Source organism: Vollenhovia emeryi, unplaced genomic scaffold (assembly GCF_000949405.1).
Source record: "Vollenhovia emeryi isolate VEMERY1.0 unplaced genomic scaffold, V.emery_V1.0 DF939121.1, whole genome shotgun sequence".
Taxonomy (NCBI): Eukaryota; Metazoa; Arthropoda; class Insecta; order Hymenoptera; family Formicidae; genus Vollenhovia; species Vollenhovia emeryi.
In genome coordinates, this window is record NW_011967245.1 from 684805 (window position 1) to 705688 (window position 20884).

The window sequence follows — 20884 nt, forward strand, 5'->3', positions numbered from 1 at the left end:
CACATGGGCATTAACGTTATTTCGGTGTATGAGAAGTAATATCTCGGGAACGATAGGACTTTAGGATACAAGAGTCTGTCCGCCACGTGCAATTCGTCGGCGAAGGTATTATTGTTATTGTAATCGACGACGAGAGAGTTGTTCAGCGCGAAGCTCAAGAAGGATTTCCCCGCGGGTCCCCCCCCCCTTCTCTCCCCTACGTCACGTACGGCTTGTCCTCTCGGTCCTGTATTTATGTAACAAAACAATGGCGTCTCTCGCGCGTAATGCGAACAATGTATAATATATTCTGGAGCTGCAAGTAGAGCAAAGTGTCTCTTCGTGTACATATCTTTGGCATTTTCCTATATCCTGGGAAAACCGACTTATCCTAAGAGAAGCTATTGATAAGAGAGAGAGAGAGAGAGAGAGGAGAGAATGAGAATGAGATATTTTCATGCTATAGTACGGAATATATGCTGATCCACCGAACTGGATTCCCTGCGATAAGATACACGCACATATGTATATTGTACGTTGCGAGACCTAAGTGCAAGTGTCGAACGAACCACATCGAACGCATGTGATTCCGTTGCGAATCTGCCGGCTTCATTGCTGTTGCGCTGCTCGTGTTAGTCGCCCATCCTCCTCCCCCCGTTTTAGCGAGTAACGCCGCTATTTCGGACGCGCTGCACCGCATAGAGTACGAGAGAGAATTTTCTAAACGGTCTACTCTTATCACTTCGTCCTAAAACGTCTATCCGGCCTGAACAGACCAAAGCCCCCTTCTCCCCCTCCCCCCCGTTATTCCCCCGTAGAGTCCGACTCGTCACCCCGATTTACTGCCAGCTCAGTGTTGACGACACACCACCTTTGCTAAACCGGCATAACACACGAGATCTGTAAACCAAGCATGAGCGTTCATGCACTGTGTGCCCAGATGAAATAAATTGAAATGATAAAGTTAACCACCTGCCCCACGAGGCTCTCGTGCTTCACCCCGCTGTATCCTCCATCTTCGGTATTTTCTTCTCCCGACATCCCGCCCCCTTTCGATGAAAGGAAGTGAGCGACACGATCAGTAATTAGATTTGTCATACACTCTTGTATTTGAGTTTCGTTCGTTGACATTATATAATATTAATCTTATATATATTTTTTTTTTCTCTGTCGAAATAGCACGACTATACTGTTAGTATTAGAGCAGTTTAATTATATCTTACACGGCATTTGTATCAAAATGAAAAATTATCCGTCGCAGGCACTTGTTTATAAAAAAAAACGAAATATTTACAGCGATAGAGAACGAGTACATTCGTTAACGATGTGACTTTAAGCTTATACTCTAGGATGCAGAACACGGGCGTCTTATAAATTAATTTGTTCGCGAAGAATCACTTCTGACGGTACGAAGGGTACAACGTCGTAAGTTTAGGCTGCCAAATCAGCGTATTCGCAGCGACTGCGCGAGTGTCACACCTATCTCGGCTAAGTTTATGTAGAAAGCTATCTTGTTATACAAAAAATATTTTTAGAAATAGGAACTTCGAAAATATAGAACGATTCGTAACATTCCTGGTAATGTACACGGGGAGAACTGTCCTTTAAAATTTATCCTGAAAGTATTGTAATCGCGGGACAACACGACGTTTCGAGAAGTTTTATGACCCTTTGAAATTTTGCCATACATCTCGCTAGTAGAATTACTAGTACAATGTATGGTAAACTCTCAAAAGACTCATAAAATTCTTCAAGATGCCACGTTGTCCCACGGCCACGTGATTTTCAGGAGAAATTTTAAGAGAAAATTCTCTCCGTGTAGTCAATCCGTCGGATTGATCGGAACAGTCGATTGTGCGCATTACCACGCTTCGTTGGTGTGGAACGACTTCGATAACTGCCGCACATTGAGAGAAGGCAACTTACGCGTGCACCAAAGGAAGCTATTTCTGTTTCTTTTCGCAGTTTCGCGATCGTCCCTCAAAGATACACACGCTAAAAGAAGAGATTCCCGCGTACGTTCTATAGCGATCGTTGCACTGGCCAAACATTGAATTTTCGAAACACTCCACAATGCATTCTCCAAAACAAAATCTAATTCTTAACGCTTGTTACATGGCCGCAGCACCCTGGTATTCCAGCTGCCTCAAAGCTTTCTTGCTGTTCTCCACGAACTCCTAAATGAGATAAGATTTGTTTTACAATTTTTTCTACAAGAAAACTTTCCCATTAAGAAGTGATATTGACACGCGTTACAGCTAATACGAACCATCAAGCCGCGGCTCATGAAATAAGGACGGTTGATGCCGTCATTTTTCTCGCAGTCCTCGCAGAAGCATATGAATATCGTGTCAATGATCATCTGCGAAAAATTATTGTGTCTGTAGAGATTATGTCATTCGTTTAATAACATACTGTTCATTAGGTTTATTTTACATCGCTCACCTCGTAGATGGAAATAAAGCAATGCGCGACCAGGAATGCAAATATCCCCGCGAGAGTGATTGGTATCCAAGGGTGGTTAAGTCCTTCCTTTTTCTGCAAAGGGGTTAAACTAGCGTTTGGTAATGCCCTTGAAATACACGAATATATAGGACGATTTTACCTGTACCTGCATCAAATAAATCCCGGACACAACCGTAAGCGTCACGACGAGGACTTTGCCCAGAAACAGAACGAAATCGCCGACGCTGTTGATCGCCGCTACTCGCAAAATGTTGCTGGACAAAGCTTGGAATGCCTTCCTTCCGCCTGTGCAGAAGTTGCATCCGTATATAGCTGGAAAAAAAACATCGTTTTCTTAGCGCATCGTTCAACGAAAAAATATCTTTCGTTCTTGTTACGGCATTGTACTATTCACGAGAAATGAGAAACGGACTTTCAGTATTAATGAAGGATTCAAATTACGTCATTGGAAAAGACGTGTGGTCGGATTACAGCGCGCCTGCACACGCAGCAACCCGACTACCAAGAATCGAACGGGCCGTGAAAAGTAGAAACTAAAGTAAAAAAATAAAGATCCATCTCTGAAGGAGCATTCTTCGGCTCTTCATCGAAAGAAGTTAAGGTTGACGAGATGCCTTCTTTTTCACGGTTGTTCGCAAGGAAACCTGCGCAACCAATGTTCCCACAATTGTATCGCAATTACCTGTCTCGATATAAGCATTCCTTGTGAGGAATTTTAGAACACACTCGAAACACCAGAGACAACATTGGCAACACCATAAAATTCCTTTCACGAAAGCGTTGTCGTACTGCTTTAGATGATTCTGGACGAAGGAGATCATGGCTCTGATCACTCGAACAATGCCTATTATTAAAGCCCCAAAAGCCACGGTGCCCATGTGATATCTTATAAGATATCCAAATCCTTTTGCCACAGGCAGAGAAAGGCGTTTTTTGTCCCTGTTAAAATGCAAAAGTATCTCTGTTACAGTGCTGCTTTCTCTGTATAGAACTCGTGCAATAACAGCATCTATAATCTACATGACATGTATATGTACTGTATATAGAAGACCATTACGAAATTTAACCGTTAATAAGAGAATTTATGATACTTCGTGAAAAAGTGCTAGATATATTGTACATTAGAAAATCGTATTTCGAGCACCATTAAAGTTACCGAAAAATTCATTTTATCTTTCTATACATAACAACAAATGATCGACTTTTAGCTGCGCTATTTGCTCTTTCATTTAAACGTTTATATCTACTAAAAATCTCACCTCGTAAAGAACCATCGGGCAACAGCGCAAGCGACGACCATATGCTGGCAACCCAAATAGAATTCACATGCCACGAAGAATAAAAACAGATTGTACCATCTCGTTGCCTAAATTAATTCCATTTATTACAAAAAGCGACGTAAAAAGAAATAACTTAATAAGTAAAGTGAAATAACTGATACGCGTATAATATAGAATAAATATTATCGATATTCGATACTAGGCCTTTCTTATGTCTAATAACAAGTTTTGCGAATTTTGCTCAAAACGATTCAAAGGTATGAAGAGAAAACGTGTACAATTCACAAAAATTATTACCAGAATTATTAAGATTTGTAAGATCCCGTTTAATGGTTGAAAGTGTGAGTATTTATCTATTCTACGAAATATTGTATAATTTTTATCGCAGTCGATAAAGAAACATGCTAACGTACAATGAGTAAGCCATCCTTCTTGAAATGAACGTGATTTTTCCTATTCAAGTAAATGTCACCGGCACTCTCGATCCATAACATACAGTAGACCCACGCTACTACCGTAGACCCGATCAGCAAATACGTCTGAAAACAGAGAATTTCCGCGTTCGCGAGGCCAGGCTCAATATGAAGTGAACCGGATTCGTATAATTGAAACGAGATATGCTCACATAAATCGGCTGAAACAGCAACGCCGGCATCGAATACACGGCTTTACCCGCCTCCCGGAAAAGCTGCATGACCAGCTCGATTCTCTTCCTCATCACCAGAATCACTAGGAGTACGATGACCTGCGGCATGTACGTGCGTGTATGTATATATATATATATATTGCAAAATTTGCGTGAACGTAACGCCGGATATAGCGATTTTCCTTACAGCAACGACCGACATGATAATAGCGTAGATGAAGTAGGGCTCCACGCTGGAATCCTCCGGGTAAATTTCATTCCTTTCCAAGCTCTTCTTCTCGCGATACCATGCCAGCCTATGCATAAAAGATTTAAACTTGCTCCGCTAGATTTAAACAAATAATAGATGCCGTACTCGCGTAGGAATTTTTAGATTGGAAAATTCTGAAAATGTGGTTTACGCTATATCATTTTAATTTTAAAAAGGTTGAGATAATTCCCTTTACCAGAGATACGTTGTGCCGCCGATGCAAGCCAAAACTGCGCCGATCAATACAACATAAATGACATATTGTACCATATAGCGGAAGGCCACCAGGATACCGAGAGAAAGTCCTGAAAAACCGTCGGTCGTAATCAATCACTCAAAGTCTCTGTTTTGTGTCGCCCAGAGAGAGAGAGAGAGGGCCCCCCTCTCCCCCCCCCCCCGGGGGGCAGACAGACAGGCAGAGTGAAAAGTGATATAAGAATTTAACATCAAAATTTAATATGCAGAAATCATATTCTCGATAAAATGATAAGATTGTACTTCTAAAACAATGCTATCTGAAAATTTTCAGATTTCAAGTGTATTATGCAAAATGCTCGGAATATTATCAAATTTACTGGAGATGTATATAATTTCTCTTTACACACACGCACGCAGAGAAAAATTACATCTATATGTAGAAAGAGCGAGAAATTGGAAGTTTGAAATTATTTTGAATATACTGTATATTTTTTCTGAAATATTTACCCAAAGCTATGAGCAAAAGGTAAACCAATTCGCGCCACGCAATTCCCAGATCAGTAACTGCATCCTGAAATAATGATATATTATTGATGTGTTAAATAATTAAGTATTATCGATATACTTATACTGATTACTTATTTGGACTAATTATGGAGATACCGTATATATTACTCGCAAATCACTCTGTTTATCGATTTCAGATAGCGAAGCACTATATAAGAATAAATGAGTTTCAAGGAAGAAATGTCAGATAATATGATATGAGGCTTACTTTAAAATGTAATACAATATGTTAAACAATCACTATAAAACGTTGAAATAAACACATACTATTTCTAAACCATTAAAAAATAAAGCTTACCGGTTCTTAATAAACTACACACGACGTTTCTTCTTAGAGAAGATAAATTTTCTGTTATTTTTCCGTAATTCTTCGTCGATAATATTAGAAACGATTAGATTTTATGAAAAGAAGGAATAAGATAATATAAGGTGACATTCCTTGAAATTGGAATAAGAACTGTTTTTTTCGATGTAATTGGGAATATGGTATAAAAATATATATACGGTCTGTGTCGCAAAAATAACCGAACTTTTTAAAAACAACAAAATAGACCATTTTTGGGACAAATGTCTTATTTTATTTTATTTTCAAATACATTTCCGCGGCGATTTTTGCATGGTCAGCTAATGCTTCGAGTGATTTTTCTATGTCCTTTAGCGGAATGCCTTTGAGAATGCACGTTGCAGACTTTTGGCTGTCTGGAATAGTGTCATGATGCCTTTTTAGCACAAAAACAAGTTACTATGTTGCACAAGTCACTGTATTTGCCAGATTTGGCACCATGCGGTTACTTTTCATTTCCACGGCTCAAAACGCCTGTGAAAGGAAAGCGTCATAACACTATTCCAGATATCTGAAAAGCCGACGAGCATCCTCAGACATTCCACAAAAAGACATAGAATAGTCACTTGACGCATTAGTTAACTGTGCAAATCGTTGAATCACCGCAGAAACAAATGTCTTTAAATGAAATAAAATGTTTATCCCTCAGAAAATTGTCTGTCTTGTCATTTTTTTAAAGTTCTGTTATTTTTGCAACCAACCATACAGAACAGACCTCAGACAATGAATGAATAACGAATCATGCACATATTTGAAACTTGAGCTCGAATTCTAGCAAAATGAAAGATTGACGATTCTTGCATGGGGAATAATTTCGAAAAATGTTCTCGCAAATCATCACTTACGTTGTAAAAGCTGTCCAAACGAAGGGTCCTTATTATGGAGTTGATAGTCTCCGTCACCTTTTTGTGTATACAGCGATTCAGGAATAATATTCTGCGAGACAGAGAAACGGAAGTTAATGTTAGAGTGTACGAGCCCATAAAACCTGCTGTGTGATTACAGTTGTAACAATCCTTCGAATCATTAGATCATTTTAGTAAATGTGAACAATTAAAGCGGATACGCAAGATACGAGATGTAACGAGTTACAATTTTACTAACTTGGATTCGTCCACTGTGCAGTTTGACACGCATTTACGGTTCTTCACTCCGTTGGCGTCGATGTTGATTTCGAGATACCTAATAGACATAGAACACAAGTTATCAATGTAGAAGGCATCGATCAATACGGTCACTTCTCGTGACCTTTCAGTATAGTATAGTAGTGCAACAAACAATACCAACGACTAAGCTTAATTTTATTTTTGGACGTTTCTGTTGATCCTAGGCTGCATTTATTTTTTCAAAAGGATCTTGTCAGGTGCTTTATTATTTCATTAATTTGCTAATAAATTAATTTTATTTTTTTATTCGTTATTTTTTTAAGAGCACAAATCACATGAATTTTTTTTTATAAATCTCAATTCTGATATACACGAGTTGCGTGATCAAAGAGAAATTTTAGGAAATTTCATGTCCAATTAGTGCAAATGCTCCAAAGTGCACTCACGATAGTTTGGTGTAGTCGAAACGACCGTTGCACTCGAATTTCGGGTTGTTTTCATACAGGGTCACGCGGCCGCAGACGTTTCCGCAATCGTCGTATCCGTTTATCACCCGGAAAACGTCACCCTTCTTCGCCACATTCGTCATCATAAAGATCTACACGCACAAATGTTACAAAATGTTCGGCGAACGTATTAGCGTTATGACATGGACGAAAAAGCAACATCACTTACGAAACCGCCTGCCAGGACAAGTACGACGACCACAGCCAGAAAATCGGTGCATGATCGGTCCTTCACGAATATCTGCTCTGAATAGTTCGACGGGGAGCCTTGCCCATCAGGTGTCTAGAAAGGAAGAATTAAAACTCACAAATGAAAACTGTTACGACAAGCAAACAGTCGAAGTCACCGAAAATATTTTATTCCATTTAACGTGTGAAAATTTTAAGAACAAGATTATAAAGAAATGGAAGCGCACCAGCTCAAAATCGCGAGCCTTCATCACGGAAAAACGTCAGATTGATTAAACCTAACGAACAAAACTAATCGTGAGAATTGATTTAGCGAAGTTCAAGTCGCGTGTTTGAGAAATGTAGACATTGCGCTTCTCAGTGGATGCATAACGTTATTATTTTAACGAGAGCAGGCTGCATTCATAAATACGCGGATCCTTTTTTAACAAGCGTACCGGAAGAACGTTTACCGTGGGTTCCACTTTAGACGAGGGCTCGTCCACACAACCGCAGCAAACCATCTCTAGAATGTACCGGAAGTCTGGATCCTTCCAACAATCGTACCCCCTCTGGTCGCCTTTCGACAAGTCTTCCTCTTCGGAACACACGCCAGCTTATTCAACACAAGAGATACCAATATCAATTTGCTACCACGGTATTTATCGTATTCAGAAAAATGATATCGATATCGCGTAATTACGCTCAACACGCACGATATAGTACGGCAACGAGTGAATCGTGCATTCTGTGCACGTAATTTTATCAGATGCCGATACACATATTAAAATACTTCAGGCTAAATTAAAAATAGCATCGTGCAATATCTTTCTGTGAAACCTGTTGAAGCTAAGATACCAATCGAGACACGTCGCGTCAAGATCCAGTCGAGAAAATTTTAAGTGTTATATAAATTTTCAAATTTTATCTTCAGCGGTCGAGGACTTGATTCCGAGGGGGAAACCGCTGAGGGCATTGTGGTGTACAGATTGCGGCATTACTGGGCATTACTAGGCATTTTTGGAGCATTAGTTTGGGCATTAAATGCCTCGCTGGGGCATTATAGAGATAAAATAAGATAAAATAAGAGCAAGCAAGTTAAATAAGATAACATAAAATGATAAGATAAAGTAATGCCCACTGGGTATCAGTGGGCATCGGTGTACAAGATTTTGGTCAGCGGTTTCCCCCCTTGCTTGATTCTGAACACGCAGCTTGACTTAGGCGTAAAATATACGTTAAAATACACAATAATGTCAACGTGAGTACAACTCGATGGCGATCACTATTTTTCGAGACACGTTCCTCGAACGAAACCTAGGTCACGTCAATATCGATCGATCAATACACCCGGGAAGTTGCATGCTTGGATACTGTTGTCGCAACGCTGATCAGAGGCACGCATCATCCATGGTAACACGCGCGAAACATAATTACGATTGCTCAGAAGTGGGACTACAGAAGGTTGAAGTACATCAAAATTTTCTAATGAATTCATCAGAGGATCTTGACGGTCAATTCTTATCAAAGTAGAAAATAATAAACCGAAATGAAAAAAATAATAGAAATAATCGTACGAAAGATTGCAAACACGTTTGACAATGAGTTCCACGCTCCTTTGTTCCGAGCCAAATAATTGACATTAATAGTTGACATCTTCGCGGGCCATAAATTTATTAGCTACATATTATATTACACAGACAGATATTCCGTAACAAAGTGACGCATGAGATTTATTTAGCGCAAAACGACGGGCGCGTACACTGATGGAAAATCTATCACAATTACTAAAGATACACACGCGGTAAAAGTCACACGAATATATATTGAGTGCAGTAGGTTAATGTTACTTCCGTGTTTCAGTCACGAAAGAAACACGAGAGAAGTTTTTACCAGGCAGCACGAAGGCGAAAGAGAGCTTTAGTTACGCGGCCTGGTGTTGAATGGCAGTCACGGATACGGCTATTGCCTCCCGAAGACATTACAATTACGTCATTACATCCTGCCTTTGTTTTAACTATGGACCTACCGCCTTCGAAATATTCCGAGCGACAGTATCGATCATCCCGGTTAAATCGCGCTGCATTTTTTTCAAACTCGAATTTCCATATAAATGATTTGCGATTTCTCAAAAATATACATTTATATCAGATCTGTACATTATATATTACATGCTAGATCAATTTTACATATGTATTGTACACTCTCTAAAAAGCGATCAGTGAATTGTCACTGAAAACAGTGAATAGTCACCGGTTTAAAGTTATAAGTATACTACTGCGACTTTCAGCGGTACACGTACTCTGGGAAAAAGAAGACAGCTACCCATTTTGGGGCCCGCAATTAGTAATCGAATTATTTCGATTGTTCGTAACTCTAATCTTTGGCGAATTTTGCCCCGCGTAACTAAAAATCGCAATTAGCTGTTTTATCTATATCCAAGATTTTTAAGCAACGCTAATCAATTCTCTCAATTAGTTCTGTCGATATTCAGTGACGCAAAGATAATTTTCACTTAATGTTAAGTCGCTTAACTGCAAACAAACGGTCAAAATTTTTCCCAGAGTCGAGTTACGAACAATCCAAATAATTCGATTACTAATTGTGGGCCCCAAAATGGGTCGCTGTCTTTTTTTTCCCAGAGTATAACCGCAAATCAGTGACTATTCACTGTTTCAGTGATAATCTACTGATAGACTTTTAGAGAACACGTATATGTTAATGTTAATATATGTATATCTACTATAAACAACATTACGTTACAGATATATTCCCTGACAGCACACGTAGTTCTATGAATATTCTTCTGAAGTGCTAATATTCTTAATTTCAGAATATTCCAATCGAATATTCTATAAATACATAAATAGATTATTACAATTAGAAATCGTATATTCATAACAAAGAAGAACATTTTTTTAAATATTTATCGAGAACGTCTTTGGAATATTCGTTCAGAATAATTTTTAATATTCATCGAGTTTATGTATTGCACATTGTTTATTGTGTAATACACTTACCTTATGCAAAAGGCAGTGAAACCAGTGATCATACCATATATAACGCTATATTCGATAGATTATTCTATTCACATTCGAAAAAGATTTATAGTAATGCCAGTCGAATATTCCACGAACATAAGATAAAAGAATGACCTATGGAATATTCCAAATCTTCTTAAAGAAGAATATTCTTAAAATGTTCATAGGAGTGTCTTGTGCTATCTGGGATTCAGCTTGTTATCCTGAGAGGAAGGATTAAGCAGATAAAATATAAATACATATTAACGTCAAGATATAAAATTAATTAACGCACCGATTATTTTACTGCCTTTATGTTACCTACTGCTTTAACGATCGCCTCCAACTTTCATCACCGACACTATCTCGTTGAATTAATAATCGTTGGCAAAATGCCATCAATCAAAAATCGACGCAGGGACGAAATTAAACTTTAATCCGGGGCCCGCGATAATCAAATTGCCCTCGCGCGCGCGTGTGGGTGTACCATGTCGCAGGGAATACTCGTTAGAACGTAGACGTAAGACGGATTAACGCTTCTCTGACGCGGTCGATATCGAACAAGTCAGCGCATCGCTTCGTGAACACACACTGTCCGTAACTTCGTTCTCGCGAACCAAGCGTGATAACGCTTAATCGTCACAAACAACGTAACAATGTATTTTACAGTGCGATTAATCAACCATAGATTACCCCTATCGCGACGATTAGTTCAGTTTCCGTACACGTAAAGATGATATTACGTTACAATCATTTCCTATTACTTTCTATTTTCACATTTCCGCCGCATGTACGCACAGTGATGGACAGAATGTTCGCGACACTTTTTTTCCCTTAATGAGTTTAGGAACGCGCAGATTTAGGTTTTCGAAACATTTTCTCGGGGGGAAATTTTGCTCAAGAAATAGATCAGAAACGCGCAAAATGGCTTCGGAATGGCCATCGAGTAAAATATTCCTCGGAGAAGAAGATTCCGGAACGTAACCCTGGTGGTCAGTTCCGTATCTTACACTATAGTGCTAATGCTAAAAGTGAGTAGTCTCCCTAATAACACGATACATTGGCCGACATTGTCCAACGTAAAGCCAATACTGGCCATGGAATAAATGTAAATATTGCACGATAATAATTATATAACATTAGATTTATACTGGAAGTGCATTGGCCAATATTTAACAATGTAATAAGAATATTGCTCAAATATTGATGCAATATTGAACCGATTTTTGTTAGCCTTTGGCTAAGCATTGGTCAAATGTTGGTTACATTAGAAATGTATTGGCCGATATTGTCCAACGTAAAGCCAACATTGGCCATGGAATAAATGTAAATATTGCACGATAATAATTATATAATATTAGATTTATACTGGAAGTGCATTGGCCAACATTTAACAATGTAATAACAATATTGGTCCAATATTGATACAATATTAAACCAATATTGCTAAATAGACATTGAGTAAATAAGAGAGGGCGTCCACCTTACAATATTGGGAATACTAGATTCACATTATTTCCCAATATTGCGCCAATATATGTACTGTACTACTAGGGCTTGGCTCTTTCTAACTGTCCCCTTAAAAATAGACAAAGCCGCTCACTCTTAGCATTTTCACTATGTTGCACGATACAGAATTGAGCCCCTGAATCTAAATGTACGTTCCTAAACTCATTAAAAAAAAATGTAACCATTCTGCCCATCACTGTACACAAGGTAAACGTTTTTCCGCGCGAATGTGTGTGCGTGGTGCAGCGGCTATTCTGAAATAACCTTTTTTTTTCTTAAGGAACCGAGTAGTTCATCGATTACCGGCATCACTTCTTGCGCGCGGCCAGCAAGTGCAAGCTGTAAATGTTTACCGTGCAAATCGGCGTAATCCGGTATGGGACATTTTGGGTTTGCAGTTTCGGACGCTCTTCTATTTGACTTAGGTTTAACCAGGGATTTCAGCTAATATTAGACGGCTCGGCATGTCGCGCGTATTACATACGGTTTGCCAACAGTACACCGCTATCTTACGTGTCTCAATGAAATTACGCTGTGTACGCACACACTCGCGGGAGGGACCGGGGTAATCAGAGAGCACCGATAGAGGTAATCTCCGCCGTCAGCCGTCTCGGCACCGCGAATTATTTTCGCGCTGGTGGCCTGCCAGCCTGGGATCTATTTTCGCGTATCCAAAGGCATCGCCCGTAGATTTTCAACGGAGTTTCCCCGCGAAGTTATGAAAGACGTATTTCTCGAAAACTTACGAGCATCAAGCGGTATATCTTTTCAATGAAACTTCGGTGAAAAGACGCTCGAGAGGGCTCTACGCATTCCGTGGAAAAATTCCGAGGCACAAAGTTACGGATTTTCCTTGCGGATCAACCGGCGGCTTCTTACCAGCCGGTGAGCTGGATGCATAATCTCGTCTGCCACGTGGGACGAAAGGTGTACGCGAGAGAGCAAGGTAGAGGCTTAAGCCTCACATTGAACGCAACATCGCATCGCCACGAGTCTTTCGCGGAACAATGGAAAATGTAGCCAAGCGAGTTGCAGCGATCCTTGTGCTAATTATACACTCGTGGAATTAAGAAGAATCGTGAGTCACGCTTGGACACGCACGTCCGCGAACACGTCACAACACACGCACACAATAATTGCGCCGTTTCATTATTATTCGATATCGCCCTGTGTCTCGCGTTAATAATTATTTGTTTAACACCACTTATTAAGCAGTTGCGTCCGGTAACAAACTGATGAATCCTCCGTTTGGTAAATTTAGTTGACGTTACAAATGAGCTCTTCAGTTTACACTAACAATCATTATCGAACCTTCTCTCGTTGAGCTGGATCGAGTGTCACAAAAGAATCCGCTCGCGATAGACCACGAACAGATCGACGCGCTCGGTCCGCGTGGAATGAACGAACCACTTGTTTAGGCCGCTCAACTTCGCCCCCTCTCCAAGCTCGGATCCTCTCGGATGACAAGAGTGCCGAATGATATCATTACGTAACAACAGTCTTACCGATTATCGTAACAGCACTTCATCCATCAACGTCGCGAGACCCGAGTCCGACAGATAAATCGACTTGGCGATACCCACGAGTCGCGTCACTGCAATATCCTTGAAACGTATCCGCACACTCGACGGTACATGCCTTTGCTCTCGCTAAGCATCATCCAAGTCGAACGTGGAAAAAATGAGGCATGAGCTCGAGAAACGTATAAAGAGAGTCGTTCCGAATTCACTAAAGCAAGGGGGAGTAGCTCCGAATTGCCCGAGCAAAGTATGATGTTGCGCGAGTCTTGAGGTAGACGGAGAGCAAAATGCTTAATATGGGACGTAAAAGAATACCTAGACGCCGAGTTTCCAGGATGGATCAAAAGGAAACATCTGGAAGGGACGTCGAAGAATACCGAGTGAAACCGAAAAGGCCCGATCTCGTTGCGGCCCCACTTTGTCCCTCGTCTCGTCACTCATCATCCCTATCCGAATTGACAAAGCGTCCCAGGTATATTTCTGGCTCCTGATCCCCGAGGACTTGGGCTCGCGGTCTCACTCCGGTTAAACTCCGGTTTAACATTAGATATTACGACCGTCCGTAAGGGAAGAGCTGAATATTGTTGGAATCTATTCGCCCCAAGTACGTAGTGTATCGTAACGTTGCCACGGACCGCTACAATTTCCTAGCCATTGTGCGAGATCACCGCGTTAATGTTTTAGTTGCGCAACTTCTGGCGACTAATGCTTCGTCGTTATTTTACGTGGAAATCGGTCGAGGGTAGACGCAAGCTGACAGATGATAGCTACGTCAATTGCCAAGCTTCGCTTCATAAATCCTTCCCCTCCCCCTTTTTTTTGTTTCTGATTTACGGACTCGCTAGATTGATCAACGCGTTCGTTGGAGTTCAAGGTTAACACCGGTTCCCGTCCTAATTTCCATCAATCTTGCCGTAGCTCGCGTAACGAACTATCTCAATGAAATAATAACGCCCAACCAACGTCCGGAATTCTCGCGTAGGTCCAAAATTATCGTCCCCGGAATTGTGCAAGAAACTCGTTTGCCACACTGACGATATATTAGGCTTAAAAGTTAAATCACCCCGCAGCCGTGTATAACACTCCGAAATGGAGCAAATAATCAAATAATGAATCAGGCCGATCGATCTTTATGCACAGCGATATAATTTATCCGAATAACGTTCATTTCATAACGTATTTAGGTGTAGTTAATGAGCTCGATAATGAAGACATAGATATATACATATAAAATAATCGATTTAATTACATTCATCGGCGATAAGGAGATAAAAGGCACGTTCTCTCCATGAATTGTAATTACGCGTTGTACTTTTATCTAAATAATAATTTATTGAAATTTACCTATGGCTGGGGGGCACACGTTAAATATTTAGCAGCTTAAAACATTCTCTCACGCAGCCTTTTCTTAATATTCCCCAAGAAATGTGTTTTATCAAAAGCTTACGTTCGAAGATAATCTCTGTCTTACTCTCTATCAAGCTTAACCTCGACAGATAACAAAAGTAATAGTAGTATACAAGGATTATAACAACGTAAACGGATGTAGGTCGCGCCAACTTGATGAGAATTTCCCCCGGCGTCATTCACGCATTATGATAATCCTATGTTCCCCGTTCTTCAATTATTCATGAAACTGCGCTCCGACTTTCCCGCTTAGGCTCGTCTTCCGCGGTGACGGATATCGGTGCGCACGCGATCCCAATTCTCGAGAAGGTGCCTCTCTCTCTCTCTGGATTTTTGACAACGAACATCCGCTCGCGTTACAACTCGCGCTTATCGTCGCTCGAACCCACGTAACCCTCGGGCCACGATCGATGCGCTATCAACACAACTGTCTGAAGATAGTCTCGTGGCACGTTTGCATTTGCTCGATTTTAGACACGTATATCTACCGTAGCCTCTTTTCCGCAAGGATATAAAAAGGAGCGACAATTTTATCCCGCGAAACGCGCGACTCTCCAAAGGCATTAAAATCTCACGATATTCGCAGCCAGATTATATTACATTTTATGTAACAGCGCTTCATATTATGCGTTTGTTACTAAAGTAGCAATTCGTAATTAAATTAATGATCATCTGTCTGCGGATTAGCGGACTTTGCGGCGAGGGAGATTGCGAAGCGAACAGGACGGAAAAAGAGTTTTGCGTTAATAACGGAGAGGCATCGAGATTAAAAACAAAGAAGATCGGAGCGAGAAGCTGCCCCGTTTCCGTCCGAGGTTCTTTGTTCTCCCGCACGCATTCACCAACCTTCGCGGGGGATTCCTTAAGCTAGCGGTACACTACGCGCGATTCGCCATTCGCAGTGATTCGCTAGCCGAGCGGTTTCCCGACTAAAACAGTGCTTTTTTTACTAACATTCAAACTAGCCTGATTGTATAGACTTGTGATGTAACGAGTCCTGTAACGACAGGTAAATGTTAAAAGTTGTCCAAGTTAACGCGAACGAAACGACAAATAACAAATTACGAATGACAAACTGCAAATCACGAATAGTGTGCCCGGGGAAAAAATACGCAAAATAACGCTATATATCCAATTTTATCTAATTGTATCAAATAATGTAGGATATGGTAAAATTTTATCAGAATATCCAACTTTTAATGCATCTATTTATAAGTATATCAAAGCAGATATGGTCAGATATCCTAGTCAGATGTTTATACCATTTTTATCCGAGGGGGAAACCGCTGAGGGCATTGTGGTGTACAGGTTTGCGGCATTACTGGGCATTACTAGGCATTTTTTGGGCATTAGGCCTTGCTGGGAGATAAGATATTATAAAATAAGATAAAGTAATGCCCGCTGGGCATTAGTGGGCATTGGTGTACAAGATTTTGGTCAGCGGTTTCCCCCTCGGTAATAACGAATTTTATTAGTACTGTTTATTGCGATAAATATCACCACATGCCACAGTGGTCGAATTGACGAGACGCCCGCCTAGAGTGAAGGGAAGTCCAGGTTCAAACCCTGGCTGAAGTAATATTTTCCGCAATAAATCTCTTCAATTAGAATCTACCAGTTAGCGTCGTTTTGCAAACGTTCTACATTGTGTAATAACGAATGTCTGACGAATTTCTGCGAATCAAGAATCGCGAGTCGCGCATAGTCTGGCGCTAGCTTTCGTCCTTCGACGCATTTCTGCGTTCATCACGTGCGGTAGACTCCGATTAAAATGCAGGCTGGGCAACGAGTCGTACGTTCTCTGGGTTGCGAGAATATTTGCAAGTGCAGCGTAACCAGACTTAATATGCATGCATAATTGATCGGCGTAAGTTGAATGATTTTGCACGCGATTAGCAACTCTCGCGGGCGAGGTCGAAATCCGGCGGACGCAATGTCGCTCGTGTGAAACACGTTCAAAAGTAGAGCATTACCGTATTCCCAGCACAATTGTGTGTGTGTCAAGCGCAATTCTGAAAACTACACTGATAGAAAAATACGTACACTGAAAAAAATTTCTGGTTGAATATGGACGAATCAGATAATTCCTTTAGGATTTACCAGAATTCCTGTAATCCTACAGAAATTCTGGTAAATCCTAAAGGAATTCTGGTAAATCCTAAAGGAATTATCTGATTCGTCCATATTCAACCAGAAATTTTTTTCAGTGTAGTAGTTGAAACTATAATTGCATAGTAAAGTAATTATAGTCAGGAACATCATTTTTGTAGTAATTATTACTCTAATATTAGTAATAGCAACCATACAGACACAGCGGTGCCAACTATTTAACAAATTTACTATGAAATATAAGCTTTTAACTATCACTCTGTTAAAATATCCAGGTAATGAATGAGTTAATTATTTTTATATAGTAAATACAATCACAACAATAGTCAATTAAAACAAATTAAACTACATTTATATCATTCACCTTACTAATCACATGGTAAACAAAAGTGAAGTGAATATCCTCACTAGAGGGACGCGCGGTACAAGACTCTCTCGTGAGAAGAAAACCGCATAGAGTGTTATAGATACGGATAAGTTTATACATTAATTTGTATAAGATTACTTATCTTTTCTTTGAAAGGTGCTTCCTTGTACTATTCATTATGAGTGCAAAGCGATGTATATATGATAAAAAGCAGGGAATATTACTTCTAATATAAATACGATTATTACCATTACATACAGCTATTCGAAATTTTACTTGTGGTTGTTATTACAATATTTATAGTACACGCACCGGCATAAATGCTGTCCCTATCCTTGTGAGGTGCACGCACACAACTCTAGTTGTGTGCGTGCACCTCACAAGGATAGGGACAACATTTATGCCGGTGCGTGTACACGTTTTTGGTTTGTGACAACCATATCGTAAGTTGCATGGACCAATATTGTGTCTATGAGAACTATATAATACATTGCTAGGTCAACCATAACTTACGTAGTTGGAAGAATTAGAAAAATGTGGTTGGCTCCTAAAATGACTATAAATTATAGCGAGATTGTGGTAACTGCAACTGTTTTTTTTTTCTTCTTTTCTGTCAATGTACGATACTTCATTGCGATTCCGGACCGTGGATTAGCGGCTTATACAAAATTGAAGACGCACCGCGCGAGCGCTGAAACGGTTCTGTTATTAAACGCGACGCAGAAAATGCTATTATTAAAGCGCATTATTCTCGTACCTTTCGATTTTCCCCAACCGAACGCGCCGCGGACGCGTTTGTCATTGCGAGCGTATCGTCTCATTCATCTTACATCACTCTCGTACGCCCAAGGACTCGCGCGTACGCGTGCACCTGCGCACCCGCGCCTGCGAAAATAAAGGAAAACATCCGCCCAGCGATATGCGCTCGAGGACGCGAGAAGCGGCTCTTCTGCCCGGCGAAAGAAAGGACCTCCCGGGATTATCGATATTCATTGATAAATTGCGCGCTAAATTATCGCAGCAGCGCTGACGAGCGTCGAAGAATTGTCGACGCTAGAAATAACGCGGGGGACAAGCATGGCGGACGGAAACATATTCCGCGCGCATTGTCGGTAAATATTGACAATGCCGGTCACATTTTCGCATATTATAGTGAAATGGCTGTACAAACTTTCTCGGGGCCGCGCGTCTCACCGACGTGACAATAAATATTTAGAAATTGACATCCGTTTAACAAACACGCGTACCGGCGCGGCGAATAATTGGCAAAATAAACGTTCGCCATTTGCGGGCTCTTAAAAAGAGACGCTCGCCAATTTGAAGAGCGCCAAAACACGGCGCGGCGGATCTTTCCATCGCCACGCAACGCGGCGCCAGAGGCCGTGAACCGTGTTGCGATCTGCCGTAACGATCGTGACACACCTGTGGGCGTAGACAGGCAGACAGGGAAAAAAAAACCGCGCGCGGGCTAAGCGTGAAAACGACAAAACGATTCCGACGAGCGTCACTCGAGGTCGAGCTCGACCCGGTTTCCCCGTCAACGTTATCAGTGGTCGTCAGGCGCGTCTTATCGCGACTCGAAGAAAGCTACGGAACCGAGGTACACGCGTCTGAACAATTCAAGAAAAAAATTGCCTCGTCTGATTAGATTGGAGCGAGCATGGCGGCCAGTAAAACCGTTAGCATTCCAGCGAGCTCGCGCACAAATCGCGCCGTTACCGGACCGAATCGTTTCGCCATCGGTTCGCCATTCGCCGCGCCTCGAGGTTGCTCGACGAGCGCGGCAGCGGTCGATCTACGGCACCGCTGCCGATCGCGTTGAATCGGTCTGCCCGATCGCGGGTTCGGTTCCTCTCGCTGAGGAAACTCACCGCCCGGGAACGTCGCGAACGTACCTCTCGAGTCAGCTTTCCGGGCCGTCGGTGTCCCTCAGCGGAGAGAGCCTCGTGTAAACAACGACGACGACAACAATACGCGGCGCGGACGCACGTGATTCAGTCTTGGAGAACGGAACGCCCGCACGAATCGCCGAACGGCACGGAGATCATGACGTCGCCTCGCTTTTGTTGCGCCGCGCGACGAGTCCGCTCGTACTCGAGCTCGGGCACAATACTAACAGTCGCCGACTCGTGTGATTACCAGCCGGGGGCCTGGAGAACAGGCTCTCTTGTATGCCCGCCGGTTAACGATACTCGGTTGCAGTCCGTGCTCCATTCGCCGTCCTCCTCTCTCGCGTCCTCTTTCGCTCCTCTCGCTCTCCTCCCACCCGCGGGTTCCTCTCCCTCCCGCCGCCTGAGCCCCCCTCTTCTCTCGCTCGCTCTCTTTCTGAATCACTCTCTTGGGCCGCGTTGTCCGCCCGTCACGCACGCACTCGCTTCTCTTGCCCGACTACTGACCTTTCTGTCTCTCCCTCCGCTCCTCCTCGCGGCTCGCCTCGCTCACTCACTCCCTTTCTTTCTGCCTGTCTGTCCTCTCGCTATGTCCGATCCCCGTGGATCCCGCGGCGTCTACTCGGTCTCCGATCGGGTCTACGAATTAGCCGCGACGCCCGGAGCCCGGCTCCATCATCCGGCCCTCGTTGCGTTAAACGTTAACGAGTACGCGCGCTAATCACGGCGGTAAGTTCGTTAGCCAACTTGTCGGAGGCAATTTCGGGCGGCGCGCGATACCGTATCAATCTCACCCGAGCGGTGTAAACATCTTACGCTGTACGCGCGCGGTTAGTTTGCGCCGCAATTTTACATGGCGAAATTACGTGGCGTAATGACTTCCGCGAGAGAATGTCTCTCTATCGCTGTCTCGCCACCTGCTCTTCTTCCCCCCTTTCTTTTGTCGAATCTCGACAAGTTACGCGCCACTTTGTGCGCGGTGCAAGGCACCTCCGTCGCTAAATTACGCTCTACAATTTTCAAGTGGTCTGACAAGATCGCGCGCAACTTTACGAATTAATTCGTCGTTTCTGTTTATATGAGACGTATGTCTATAATGACAGGCCCCTCTTCCCCCCTCTCTCTCTCTCTCTCTCTCTCATTCGCTCTAGACTTTCTCTCTTATCAAATCGAGTTTATCGTCAATTCGATTGAACGAATGTCCATCCATAGGCAGCATGAAACTGCAGCACGGTCAAGGAAAGGAAAATCCGAGTTTACAGGCCCAATCGCTTTCGCCTGATGATAACTTATGTTTCTTTCAATTTATTGGTGGGTGCAATGAGCAAACCCCACCTTCCAAAAATTAGCACTTCACAACAGTATTACAATAAATATATTGTGCCTATTAGGTGTACTTGTATATACGAGTATAACCAGTTGTGTGATTTTTGAATACGAGAAACTGTTCATCTCTAACTCCATCTAGCGTGTGAAAATTTACACAACAAATACATACATATATACGTATATATGTGTATATATTCTGTTATGTGACAAAGACATGTGAATTCT

The 20884-nt window shown here is 41.9% G+C and overlaps 1 protein-coding gene across 7 annotated transcripts in view; it reads right to left on the minus strand.

The window, feature by feature from the left end:
• Positions 1–1064: 1064 nt before the first annotated feature.
• LOC105570138 (choline transporter-like protein 1) overlaps positions 1065–20884 on the minus strand; it is a 33439-nt gene continuing 13619 nt past the window's right edge. The window contains exons 1-17 of one of the 7 annotated variants that reach the window (XM_012027111.1): positions 19337–19679; positions 7983–8125; positions 7511–7624; positions 7282–7433; positions 6834–6911; positions 6575–6665; positions 5327–5390; positions 4818–4926; positions 4559–4667; positions 4351–4470; positions 4139–4264; positions 3705–3811; positions 3128–3384; positions 2585–2757; positions 2425–2517; positions 2249–2341; positions 1065–2156 (exon numbers count right to left, since the gene is read on the minus strand). In XM_012027111.1, the coding sequence (XP_011882501.1) occupies positions 2091–2156; positions 2249–2341; positions 2425–2517; positions 2585–2757; positions 3128–3384; positions 3705–3811; positions 4139–4264; positions 4351–4470; positions 4559–4667; positions 4818–4926; positions 5327–5390; positions 6575–6665; positions 6834–6911; positions 7282–7433; positions 7511–7624; positions 7983–8033 (1803 nt within the window). In that variant the 5' untranslated portion in view covers positions 8034–8125; positions 19337–19679 and the 3' untranslated portion in view covers positions 1065–2090. Of the gene's footprint in view, positions 2157–2248; positions 2342–2424; positions 2518–2584; positions 2758–3127; positions 3385–3704; positions 3812–4138; positions 4265–4350; positions 4471–4558; positions 4668–4817; positions 4927–5326; positions 5391–6574; positions 6666–6833; positions 6912–7281; positions 7434–7510; positions 7625–7982; positions 8126–10824; positions 11135–13349; positions 13421–18198; positions 19286–19336; positions 19680–20884 lie in introns of those variants that run through there. The other 6 variants (XM_012027114.1, XM_012027107.1, XM_012027108.1 and 3 more) reach the window with 6 other exon arrangements.